Genomic DNA, 14,081 nt, shown 5'->3' with positions numbered 1-14,081 from the left:
AATTGTGCAAATATACTCCAAGGTGTGCTGATATAAGCTGCATAATTATATTATATGGCCAAAATATGAGGACATCTGCTTTGTGAACATTTCATTCCACAAATGATGGAGAATAATATGATGTTGGTCCGTACTCCAATAACAAACTTCTCTGGAAAGAGTTTCCAGTCAATGCTGACATTTTTCAGTGGCTGTTTTCTTCCTGCATCCACATGAACATAACTGGGGTCAGGACTGACGTTGAGCGAATCTTAAATTTTGATAATTAAACTAATAAAACAATACGATTGCGGCTGCTGTACACTCGTGTTTATAAACAGTATACATACATACTAATAATCAAACATTTGAGAATTTATTCATGTTTCTGAAAGTCTTCTCACCAAGGCTGGAAAAAGTACAATATAAACTAACAGTAAAATCTAATATTATGAAAAATTGCAATTTAAGTTTTTTTAGATTTTAAAATATATTATTATTATTGTGATGACAAAGCCGAATTTACAAAATGACCGAAACCACCATAAACTCTTCATAAAAGTGGTCCATACAGCAATGACACAAAGATTTTGGGTAAGATTTTTGTTGAATGTTGAATTTTCATGATCCTTCAGAAATCATTCTAATATTCTGATTTGGTGCTCAATACATTCTCTTATTATCAACGTTGAATACATTTGATACACTGTTTTTCAGCATTCTTTGATGAATACACAATTGGTGGTCAATACTGTAAGATTTGATCAATTTAATGCATGTATACACACAAAACACACATAGAGTACGCATTTATGTGTGAATGTGTTATAATATCCCTGAAGCAAAAAAATCTAACCTAAACCATGAAACAGCCCAAGACTATATTCTTATTCCTCCTCCGTCAAACTTTACAGCTGGCAACATGCGTGCGTGGAAGGTTGGGAATGTGAGTCGCCCTCTCAGTCAGATTCTGATTCTCCTGTCAGTCCGAGATCCGTTTGTCAGACTGCCAGATGGTGAAGAGTGACTGATTAATCAAAGAATGCATTTCCACCGCTCATGAGCTCTTCGCCACTCCAGCTGATGCTTGCCGTCGCTGGTGCTGATCTTAGATTTGTATGCAGCTGCATGACCACAGAAACCAAATTTATAAAGCCCCTGATGAACAGTTCTTGTGCAGTTCTGTGTTTCCAGAGGCTGGCGGACTCAACAACGAGATTCACAACCAAGGACAGATGATATTTACACACAATGCACCTTAACATTCAACGACCCCTTTCTGCATTTTCCACCTGCGACTTTGTGGGAAAGATTGCATCCTTGGACAGATTTCAAGTAATTCTATTTGTGAATCCTAACAATGCCATGGGCAGAAACAACAACAGAGCATGCGTGTAATGAGAAAAAGCTTTTGTGTACCACATTCAACGGAACATGTCTTGGTTACGGATGTAACCCTCGTTCCCTGAGTAGGGATGACGATGAATGGGGTTTTGCTTAGAAAGCCCATCAGCTTTGCGTATTAAAAAACGAGCCAATGGCAAAGAAATGCCATGTGTACATAGACTCTAAAGCTGTCTCCAAGCAGAGGTTAGCTTATTGGTTAGTGGATGCTATCACCTGAGCATATGAAGCAACGGGTGAGCCATGGAGTAGTATGAAGCTGCAGACTCGGAGACCTGCATCTACAGTCCCCCTGCACCCAGAGTCCCGCATTCTCAGACCCCTCGTTTTTCGAGTCAGCGCCTCCTATCAAATTGTATCAGATAAACAGAACTTAAGCCAAAACGTGAGTAGGCTGTCTTCAATTTTATTTAGAGAATCGTAATAGCTCGTTTGATTTATTTTTTAATAAAACTAATTTAGCTAATCGATACAACATAAGAATAGTCCATTTAATATTTGTAAAGGTAGTTTGTAACAAGATTTGAGCCGTTATGTTTTTTCGCCCTCTTTACCCCGAAAATATTTTGATGGCTAACGTTAGCCTTTAACCTCGGACTTTTTTATATGTCATAAATGCTGCAGTTATTTTTACTGCCCATTTTGTGCCCCCATATATCTCAAACCCACAAAGTTGTCCAAAGTTCAAAAACATCTCAAGGGACACTTCTACAGTCAGAGCAGTGCAACATGAATTTGAATTTTTTTCTTTCTTTTTGAAAGATCATAAGACATGTGCTATCGTATCCAGTACACCATACATCGATGGAGTTGCCCCTTCCGATTCCAGCAACGTATCATTTTATGATTATGCAAAGCGACTTATAAATGAGGTTTTTTTAATGCAATTAAAGACGAAAAGTAAAGTCACGAACACAGTTTGTTCTTCCTTTTTTCTTTACAGTAAGATGATGTTTAGGTGATCATTAAATAAAGTAGCCTACTGAATTGTTTTTTATTGGTGTTTTGTCTATTCTGATTTATTTTGCTTCGCATTCAAAATATCAAAAAACAGATTTTGTTATGTTAGCATGGTAATGTTAATTAGACCATTATAGGTTGAACTGAAAGAAAAAGTGGAATTTGAATTTTGAATAAAAAAAAAATATATATACAAAAAAACCAAACATTGTAGCAATAAAATATCACATAGACTATTTTTCAGAAGATAGTTCAATCTGTAATTGTATCCCTTCCATCAGTAACAATGAGTTTTTTTGGCACCTGCATTAAGCAGGGAACGCAAATATTTATTGGATAATTTATTTGAAGACCGTAATATTGCATCCTATTGTTTTTAATTGCATTTGGATAAGCGTGCACTGTACTCTCTGTGCGGGTGTTTATTCGATCTTTTGAACAGCAGGAGGCGCTGTGTTCGAAAAATGAGGGGTCTGAGAATGCGGGACTCTCGGTGGGGGACTGTAGATGCAGGCTCCGAGTCTGCAGCTTCATAATATTGGAGCCATGTCCTCCCAGGTTGCGCGCTCACTCTACTAGAGGTGTTGCCGCCTCCTGGGCTTTGGTTCAAGGCGCCTCGCTGGCAGACATTTGTAGAGCTGCGAGCTGGGTGACACCGAACACGTTCGCTAGATTCTATAGCCTAAGTGTGGAACCTGTTTCCTCCCGAGTACTCGCTACGGCCAGTGGTGCGAGGGAATAGGTTGTGTCGGCTTGCTTTGGCACTCCGTACCTCGGCCGGATACGTGCGTCTTTTTGCTCCATTGGCGCCCTATGTTGCCTTGTGAGTTCCTACATCACACCTTTAGTGCCGGCGTGGCGGACCGCCGGCGCCAGGTCTACTACCTCTAAGAGAGTTGTTGTGTAGATTGGGTGTCATGTCTAGTGGTCTCTTCGGTGACCTATTATTTCACATGCAGTCCAGCCATGTCTTCCCCTGGACAGACTCGTTCTGTCGTCCCTGTTGAGTATCCCCTTGGACTGGGACAACCCCAGGGACTGCCTCAGGGACATATGTTTCACTATCCCCTTGGGCTAGTACATATGTGTATTCCAGGCCTTCATTAGGCGGCTGGCTTTGCAGCGTTCCCTTCCTCGTGACGGGTTAGGGCACGCTTTCCCAGTGTTATCCAATGTCCACTGAATGGGTGTTGCGGAACAGCAGTGTGACTTCCTAGCTAGCTCCCGCAATTTGTGAAACTGCTTTTGGGTAGCTTAGCTGGGCGCTGGAAGGGGCCAGCACCATGGAGTTTCGTTAGGGATCCCAATTCATCAGGGAACTCCCCGACGACACGATGGAGTTCCCAGGACGAAAGGGAACGTCTCGGTTATGTATGTAACCGTCAGTACTCAGGGAACGGAGACGTGTTGTTCCTTCGTGATGTTGCTGTACCTTCGCGGAGGGCTGCTCAGTGAAAAGCGTCATGCAATGTTTACATCCGCCTTATATATCCGCGCTGGTAGGCGGCTCGCGGAATGAAAATTTTGCATACCAATTTCATTGGCTCGTTTTTTAATTCTCTTGAAGGCCATGATTCCAATTCGTCGGGGAACTCCCCGACGACACGTCTCCGTTCCTTGTACTCAGGGAACCAGGGTTACATACAGTACGTAACCGAGACTATTTTATTCTATTATATAGTATAAATAAATCACATCAAAACTCCCCACTTAAACGAGAAACAAAAGCCAACTGTTGCGCTCGTTGAGGTGAAGAGAAGTACTTGCATCTATAGTTGGTTTCCATTTGTAAGCTCAGATGATTTCAGTCTTCACGTACGGTCCAGGCTTTAAGCTGTGGCTTACCTGCAGGACTCTGAAAAATGTTGTATGTGTGTGTGTGTGAGACAGAGTGAAAGGAGGATGTCTGGATACGCTCCATTAGACAGCCAGAGGCCTCAACACAAACACTGATCAGACCTGACACTAACTTTGACAAGAACTAACCACTCCAGTGTGATCAAAGCCGTGCTGCCCGGCCCAATCCAGCTCATAGCTACATCAAGGCACCTTTGATAGACAATTCTGTTGGGCCCTTTAAAACTGTGCACTTCTTTAATGAATGAATTAAAGACCAGCATTAAGAAATTTCTCGGACTCTTCTCTCAGCTAAAGTTAGTCTTCGTCGCCACAGAAAGAGGCAGCTCTCATATCTTCTGTGTCTTTGAAAGATTCATAAAAGAACAGCGTGTTTAGTAAAGGAGAGCATGAACTCATAATTCCAAAAACCCAAGTTCAGTGAAAATCAAAGCAAAATACACATAAGATCTGTTTCTGGTGGTCACAAGGGGTCAGTACGGATGGTCCAATGACACAAAGAATCTGATGTAGTAAGTGATGTATACTACCGTTCAAATTTTTAATGTCATTATATTTTATTTTCATATACATTAAAACGTCATTTATTCCTGTGATGTCAAAGCTGAATTTTCGGCAACGTAACTCCAGTGTTCAGAGTCACATGATCCTTCAGAAATCATGCTGATTTGCTGCTCAAGTCTCTATTATCAATGTTGAAAGTTCGAAAATAGAGAGTTCAATAGAACAGCATTGAAATAGAATATTTTCTGAACAATGTAAAAGTCTTTTCTGTTATGGCTTTTCATTCAAAAAACTGGTTCATAAGAGAGGTGTTCTTTCAGCAACCAGTCTATACGTTTTTGATTCATTGAAAAGAATCAATTCATAACAGACATTCATGTCTGGAATCAGACAACACCAGTTGTACTGTATATCCTTGACTCACTTAATAGAATCGGTACATTCGAGTATTTTGCCTATAGGGCCAACTTGTGGGTTGTTTTGTAATGTGTATTATATCACAGGCATGTTGAGGAGGAAGAAGATTGTCATAATGATACAACAGTAGAGAATAACTGACATGATTTTACATCAAACTTCCCACTAAACTCCCTCTCAAACGTCTTCCTTGTTCACCTTGAAGCTCACAGTCCCACCAACCTCCTCTTTGCATAAGCCAAATCTTCTCCTGGGTTTTTCTCAATGTAAACGCACATGTGTGGGATCGTTGAGCGCATTTCTATGTGTATGTGTGTGAGGGCGTCGATGAGTTAAACTGGAAGGTACGAGAGCGTACAACACCTCAATTAGAGCAGCAGCAGTAAGTGTAAGTGATGGCAGGGTGCTGTCCGTTTATATACTGAAGGAAACAGCTCCAGCAAAGACACACACATACGTCGGCTGCAATAATGTCAGTCTGCAGAAACCCTCAAGTATATGTCGAACAAGAAACCATTGCGTTTGGGAATTTTAGGAAGAGGTTCCAGGTGCTTCACTCGTCTTGTTAGGAAACAGATTCTCAAATCCTAGTTTAATATATATATATATATATATGTAGGTTTATCATTAAACTTGTTTAAAACCTCTTTATCTGTGGAAAACTTATTGTAAAATGTTACCAATTTTATTGTGTTCTATTCTATTCTATTAAAATGTATTTGTATAGCGCTTTTCACAAGGGCATAACTTTTCGCAGTCGAGTTCTATTCATGAATTGTTTTGAAAGAATGTGTTATAAAAAATGAAAACGTTACTATTAAGCAGCAAATCCATTTTTAACATTGACAATAATAATAATAAATGTTTCTTGAGCACCAAATCAGCACATTAGCATGATTTCTGAAGGATCATGTGACACTGAAGACTGGAGTCATACTGAGCCTAAACATGTCATGTCATATTGCTGTATGGATCATTTTCAAGAAAGCACAATCTTCAACATATCTTATTTTGTGTTTCACAGAAGAAAGCAATGCCAAGATGAGCTGAGTAAATGATGACAAATGTTCATATTTGGTTGAGCTATGCCTTTAAGGCAAGCCTTTAGCCACTAGATAATGAAAAGGACACTTACTCTGTCAAGGTCAGTCTGGCTATGACAGAGAAAGCAGGTTTGTTCCAGATATGGCAAACATACATTTTATAAAGTTTTACTTTTTATTCACAGTTTGTGAGCACAGTTGGCTTCTGTCACCCGAAAGGCTGAAATCCAATGATACAGTATCTAATGCAAATTTAATGTAGAAGCCTCTTTCCACAGAACCAATGAGGCTTTACACCATGAATATGGATGTGACTGTGTTTATCACTGTGTTGAGAATGCATGTGATAAACAAATGCTTCTTTTTTATATGCTGAGCAAAAAAAAAAAAAATCAGACTTCACAATTCACATTAACAGACTTTCAAACATGTAAATGAATCGGATATCTTGAGGAACAAGATCTTCAGAACATTAACTAATTTCACGGATGTTACATTTACTTTTCATGCTTCCTGAGTACTCTCAGAAGTTGGGAGATGTGTAAGGAGCAATTAGAGCAAACTTGACAAACACACACAGAGAATGGCGGCTTACCTCAGCCATCTTTGCCAGCTCAGTCCAGTCCACTTGGTTGTAAGCGCACATAATACTGGCAATGATAATCTAGACAGAGAAGAGAAGAGTGTGAGGAAGAGAAAGAAAAAATAAAAACCTTAGGGAGAGTGAAAATGACTGATGAAGTGTGATTTCACCTGACGTGCTTGCACAAAATCCGCCAGTTTTTCTAATCTGCATTTATTTATTTCATTTTTTAACAGCCCAGCTCACAGCAAAAGCTATTACCCTGCCTTAAACTGTACTGCTTTATAATTCAGTGCGTTTGCAGATGCCCAGTGGCATGCACGTATTATTAAAACAATAAAAACAGCACGCTGACGGCATTATTCAGCTCCTCCGTGGCAAGGCAGGATTTAGCTGTATTACTCTCTCTGTATGCGGAGACACTGTAATCGCACCATAAAGCGGAGAGATATACGCCACGTGTCTCCTCCTCGCCAGGCGCTTTTAAGGGAAACAAATCGGCACAGAGGGTGCTGGGAGGAATGCTTGGCGGCCAAAGCATGTGTTGAAGTTTATGAGTCCATCCATCCTGGATCTTGCTGGGACCTGGGGGACCTGTAGCGGCTTTAACCCCACCTCCTCTCATCCGCTCACCCCCGGGAGCTCCGCTCAACCACACATACTGACCACGGCTAGAAAAGCAAAAGCAGCGTCAATGTTTTATTGGTGTCAGGAGGATAACTGAGGGCCGGGTCTCCGTCTACACACGTATATCTGTGATATAACATCCAGTCGGCTCTTTTCGTTGTCTTGCATTTAGCCGAAAATCGAGCTTGAGATGAAATAAGTCTGTGAATTGACATGCAGGGCATTGTTCTGTGGACAATGGAAGCTTGTTTTTACCACAAAAGTCATTGTTTTGAAATCAAGACTTTTTTATCTCCCAATTGAGAGTTGATATAAAATCGTATAAAGCAAGTTTATCAGAATTAATCTTGAAATTTGGACTTTTTTCTTGGAAATCTGAGTTTACATATTAGAGTTCTGACATCATGGAAGAAGAAAAAAAACAGGTAACTGCGACTTTTTATCACAATTCTGACTTTTTCCTAATTTAAGTTCAGACTTTTCTTCTCAACTCGCAATTCTGAGTTTACATCTATATCAAAGAATTAAAAAAGAGACAGAAATTGTGGAATACTGCATAAACTCAAGAATTGACAAAAAAACTCAAGAATTTAGAGATAAAAACTCACAGTTACCTTTTCAAATTGTTTTATTATGTGGTGGAAATAAGCTTCTATACTCCCTTTCTAATCAGACAGGGAAAAAACGAAAGAGAGAGAGAGAGAGAGAGAGAGAGAGAGAGAAGACTCTGAGTAGCACAGGAATCACCCTGTTATCGCTTTAATAACACTGCGCTGAGGTAACCGAGCCCGTCCGCCAACACTAGCAACACTGACCCCCTAGGGGTCCCCCATTGCTGTGGAAACTGTCAATCACACGATGATGTGAGGAAATTAAAAAAAGAGAAGGGGGGCGGGGTCGCATCTTTTTCTACAAGCCACGTCTGTTCTTCAGTTACAGGACTCTCGCGAGCCTCGCGGGCTCACAGAGAGTGTGTTTGTGGGGCTGAAATGTGTGAGCCAGTATAATTTGACATTATTGCGGTGGTTTTGTTATTCATTACGCTTCTCTGAGTATTCATTTCATCCAGCGGCATGCGCCCATCACCCTTGACCACGAACCAGTCACACGCTGTGATGAGCTCCGCTGAACACACACTTCAACATTCCCCTAGAGTGTGTTCGGTGCTGGCCCGCGCGGGTCACGACGTGGTGGCAAGGAGCGTTGGGGAAAAATGGAAATTGCAAACAGTAAATGGAGATAATGGGCATGTTGAATAGCTGAAATCTGCCCAAAATCAATGAGCATTATCAATGAGAGTCTTACTAAACAATTCAATGCGCATATTATGTTTATCTCGCTAGATGTGTGACAGGCAGAGAAAGGTGCTCTTTTCCAAAACCTAGTGAAGCATAGATAAATGCAGACATTTTAATATTGATAAGACACCTTTTTTGGCCAAATTCTAATATATCCTTTGTGGAGAAGGCAATATTGGGAAGCACTGTGACGAAAAGTGAAAACACAAATCCGGACGGAGAAAACACAAAGATGACGGACAGGCTAAAAAGTGAGAGTAGTGTTGACCATAAATAAATATACATTTCTTTACAAAATAGTTAGGTGTAAATACAACTGAATAATTTACCAACACAAAACGCGCCGATTCTCTTGTTGCATTTCTATTTATAGACAGGGACTTCTTTCACATGGAAACGTGCTAACAACGGAAATTTGCATTCAGAGGTTACACCTTCTGAGAGCAGAAGACCATTTGCCTGAAAGTCACCCTTTTGTGTGCAAGAACTTTATTGCCTTTATTACCTTCTTCGGGAAGCAGACATTTCAAATGATACCAAATATTTATAAAACGGTATAATAATTGTTTGCATTTAAACCAATGTGGATATTTGTGTAAATTTCAGGTGATCTCAGCATTAGAAAGAGAGAGGGTGAGGGAAGAGAGAAAGAGATGTATTCTGAGGTGAGACCTCTGTCTCAAATGGTGAGTTCAAATGGTAATTTTCAGCAAGGTCCTTTGTCTTCTCAGGGTCTGGTCGCTGCTCAACCAGACTGTTCCGCATTTTCTAATTTCTCATTTCTTACAGGTGAAACTGTTCAGTAAATATTTGTGAAAGCCAAGTATTGTAGCAATGTTTACCAGAGAAAATGTTGTTAGCCTAGCAACAGGCTAATTTAGTCAGACACTACGTAGTGCTTTTATGTATATTAAAGTGTATTGTATGTCCCTCATTTATTTATATTATTAACCCCTTAACTGTTACCGTCCCGGTACCGGGACGCCTAACTTTACTTCACTTTATTTCTATTAAATCCTAATCTAATTATGACAAATTATATATTTTTGGAAAGGTCTCAGACTTCTAATTAAATATTCGACCCCTGTTTTGTGTTAAAAATTATGTAGGAAGAGTAATTAATGAATTTATGACAAGAGTGCACCTAAAAAAATCTGCATCATAACAGGAGGTCTGACCTTTGTCACAAAAAGTTGATGCACCCACTTTTAATCATTGAAACTTCTGTTTTTATGCTAAAAGTTCATAATAAAACATTTAATCTAGTATTTTTCAATAAAAAATAAAAATTATAGTATAACATTATCCTCTAAAAATTATAATATATATGTATATATTATCCTCTAAAATATCATAATATTTTTTATCGCCTTTTTTTATTATATCACATATTTTAGTAGTTATCATAAATTAGGTATCATTTGAAAGCTTATAAACTCAGAATTCATCCTGTGGAAACCATTTCATAATTGAACGTTGCGTTACCATAGAAACGGTACTCATTTTATGAGGCTCCTCCCCTTTTGGGCATCCTTATATTTCATAATTTATGATCAAAACCTTTTCTAATCTTGACAAAACACATATTGTCAGAAAGGTCAGAGTCTCAAGGTTCCAAATTTTGTGACAAAATTGATATTTGGACAGAAATTTATTAATTTATTAAGGCAGAATGTACACAACGAAATTCAATGGAATTCAATGGCACCCGGTGGCTATTTTTGGTACTACGCCTAAACAAAATCTCATGGGAACTTCAATTTTTGTGATATCAACTTCAAATTTGGAACATAACTTGGTTAGATTTATGGCTTTGATTTTATAGTAATTTTAGAGTAAAAATATTTTGTAAAATATATATTTTATATAAAATAAAAAATATATAGTACAGTATATTTGATTTACTGTGAATTAAAACTTCCATAACTTTTTCATACTTTCATTTTTTGAAGTGTTTTCACTTCAGCAATAATCTGCTGAGTGTTTTCTTTAAAACAAGACCAAACTTGGGTATATATTCCAAGGCATTCTTGAATTACAACCATTTAAGTGTGAATAGAGCATTTAACCCCCATTCTCAAAAAGGGGGGGTGACAGTTAAGGGGTTAAAACAAATAACAATAGTCAGTTAGGACGAAAATATTAGAACTAGGCTACATTTTACTGCTGAAGCTGAAGTGTTTTGAGTTGTAATGCAAATTAAGTTGTAACTACAAGGAGTGCTTTTTGAAAGTCTGAATCTTGAGGAAAATGTCGGCAAATCAATCAATCACATAGTTTATATGATATTTCATTTAATGCCAATACCAATAAGTGACTAAAACTAATTATTTTACCAAATATAATTATGTGCTACGCTTAATTGTTTACTAGTTTATTCCAGTGTAACATGCTATCTTCAACAACAAGCTAACTTCAAACTCTAAAAAAAGCACTAATTCAATGTTCAATTTAGGATTGGACGTTGTCTAAGATAGCTTCCTATGTAGACAGCGAGGTAAGAGCCAGTCAGAAAAAAACTAAAAACAGACACATCTGTGTGAAGGAGGGATTCATGGGGTTAGTGTGAAAAGTGACATTGTGCCTCATAATTACACCCTGTAATTCAAAATTAATCTCACCCTTGAGTGAAGCAGGCAGACAACAAAAGTTGAGGAAGTTATTTTGTGCTCAAACGGGCTGTCTCATTGCAAATGATTAGAGAGAAAAGAGATGGCTGATTGCGATGAAAAGAACACTACAAAAAGCTATTGTCATCTGCCTGCGGAGCGACAGAGGAGGGAGAAGAAGAGAATGAAGGCCTTGGAAAATCTTCTATTAGTGAGATTCTATTACACAATTACTCATGAAGCAGTTAACATGCACAGAGCAAAAGCGACTCGAGTTACCGAGGGACCGACAACGAGGGAAAAAGATGGCACATCTATTATAGAGAATTATGGCTGTTGATAAAACACTGACAGGCTCCCCAGACTCACAAAGTAACGAATCACATTATGGAGAGAAAAAATAAAATAAATAATAATAAAAAAACACTGCAGGAATAAGAGTAAAGGAGAAAGAGAAATAAGAGATAAAGACAAGAGAAGTTAAACGCTCAGCTGAAAGTGAACTCACATTTTCGGGGAAGTCAGCTTTGAGTTCAGCCACGCTCTTGCACCAGTAGGCGGCTGATTTTTCACTAATGAGCTCGATGTTGAGGAACGAGCCCTGGCCAGGACCGAAAAGGTGGCCTGAGGTGGTCCCACGCACGATTCGAGGTGACACATTGGTCACCAAATCCTGCAAGAGAGAAAAACTTTGTCACTTTTTACTAAACTGCAATTAGCAGTGAGGGAGCACACAAACTGCATGTGATCAAACATGAATGCATTTTTCCTTTGAAACCGTCACACACACACATCTGTACTTTCTTTATCATAATTTCAGACTTCACAAATGCTTGCTATATATTCATGATACAAGCATCAATCAAACACATTTCAGCCTTTTTTCACCATTAAGAGAAAACAATGATAAATGAACTGATAAGAGCATGGCCCATTAGTAAGAGCAATTAGGATTAATTTGCATGTGTTAATTAGGAGCCACACAATTTTAAACAATTTAGATAACTAGGGGCGTCATGCATTATTATCTTATTTTTATTTTTATTTTTGAGGGGGCACCAGAGGCAAGATAACACACGAACAGAGAACATAAAAACTTTTTAACTACTCCACTATTTTGATGCATATGACCCTTAAATATGATGATAAAAATAACTGTATAACAGACTTTATTTGTATATAGTGTAGCACCCTTAAATGTGGCTTTTCAAGGTGCTTTACAAAAAGAGAAAAATATAAAAGGCAGCTATTTATTTACGTATGATGACCCACTGTGTCATAAATATTAAACATGATATTACACTGTAAAAAATATTTTCATGCTTTGTAAATCAGATTTTTTTCTTTTGTCAAATCAACTTAAATAATTTACAGTTCAGATATAATATTTTGAGTTCCTTGTGATTAAATCAATCTCCTTCGTTGTATTAACTCAAGTTTTCCATTTCACTGAACTTAAAATTTTAAGGCAACCAGGTTACTTAATTTTTTAAGTTAAACCGACAGTATTTTTTTACAGTGTATAAAAAATATACTTTTTTTTCTTTATTCTTGTACTAAAACTAATATTTTTATATTCTTTTATAACAATTAACGATATTTTGTATTGAGTTAACTTTTTTCAACTCATTCAAGTTCCGTCTGCGTGCGCAGTTCTTGGGAGCGGCCAATGAGCTAATGTTTTGTATCTACGTCACGACGAAACAGCTAATGACTCGTTTCAAAAACAATTCATTTCATAGACACAGAGTCGACTCTCACTTTTGAAAGACAATAACTTTATATACAGTGCACTTTCAGGTATAAATCTTTGCAGGATGTTTTCATTCCCTTAGAGCTATAGTCCACACTACATGAACAGTCATTTTCAAAAATCCATGATAGGTGCTCTTTAAATGATTTTATTTCGTGTCTGCTACTTTTTTGTCTGTGTTTTGACCTGTTAATGCTCTACTCTTTCAGAACATGTGTCATCAACACCCCTTACTGTAAAACAGTGAAAACACAGAAAGCCGGAAAAATTTCGTCAATGGTGAAAAAAGAGTTACAGGATATCAGATATGTCACGATTTAGTGAAAGAAAATTTTTCATCTTTCGATCACCAACGCCTTCATGAAATGCCCCTTAATGTGAAAGCATTCAACCTGCCAGCGATTTGGTTGCCTTTGCTTTGCTTTCGTTTCAAGACAACATCTGCCTTCAACACTGTGTCTCCACAGAATGGTATAAGACGCTTGGGTTATAAATTCAGCACAATCATTATTTCGAATGAAGGAGACGTGGATAATGAGAGAGTAGAAAACACTGAGATTACCAAGTACATATACTCACACTGTATACCCACGTTTCAAACTACATTTAGAGTTCACTCTTTAAAGGGTTAGTTCACCCAAAAATGAAAATTAAGTCATTAATTACTCACCCCCATGCTGTACCAACCCCGTAAGACCTTCGTTCGTCTTCGGAACACAAATGAAGATATTTTTGATTAAATTTGAGAGCTGTATAACTACCACATTGGCTCCTAAGGGACTGCCTCTTGATGGCCCAGAAAGTCAATGAAGAAAATGTTTAAATATCCCAAGTGACTACCGTGGCTCAACTATATGTTTATCAAGCGACGCGAATACTTTTTCTGCGAAAAAACAAACAAAAATAACGAGTTTATTCGACTATTTCTTTTCTTCCTTGTAGGCCAGAACGAGACTTCCTTAGATTTCCACGACGCATCTGCTTACACCAGCTTACACTACTTCAGATCGCAAATCTCGCGCATGCGTCGTGGAAATCTAAGGAAGT

The 14,081-nt window shown here is 38.3% G+C and overlaps 1 protein-coding gene across 5 annotated transcripts in view; it reads right to left on the bottom strand.

The window, feature by feature from the left end:
• Positions 1–14,081, bottom strand: part of dpydb (dihydropyrimidine dehydrogenase b) — a 113,725-nt gene that overhangs the window by 34,997 nt on the left and 64,647 nt on the right. For all 5 annotated transcript variants that reach the window (XM_089131357.1, XM_089131358.1, XM_089131359.1 and 2 more), the window contains 2 exons: positions 11,790–11,954; positions 6,760–6,828 (listed from right to left, as the gene is read on the bottom strand). In XM_089131357.1, coding sequence (XP_088987483.1) covers positions 6,760–6,828; positions 11,790–11,954 — 234 coding nt within the window. The remainder of the gene's footprint in view (positions 1–6,759; positions 6,829–11,789; positions 11,955–14,081) is intronic.

The sequence above is a fragment of the Pimephales promelas genome, chromosome 5 (assembly GCF_988280905.1).
Source record: "Pimephales promelas chromosome 5, fPimPro1.hap1.1, whole genome shotgun sequence".
NCBI classification, from domain to species: Eukaryota; Metazoa; Chordata; class Actinopteri; order Cypriniformes; family Leuciscidae; genus Pimephales; species Pimephales promelas.
The sequence above is the reverse complement of the archived record's forward strand: the minus strand, read 5'-3'. Positions and strand labels throughout refer to the sequence as shown.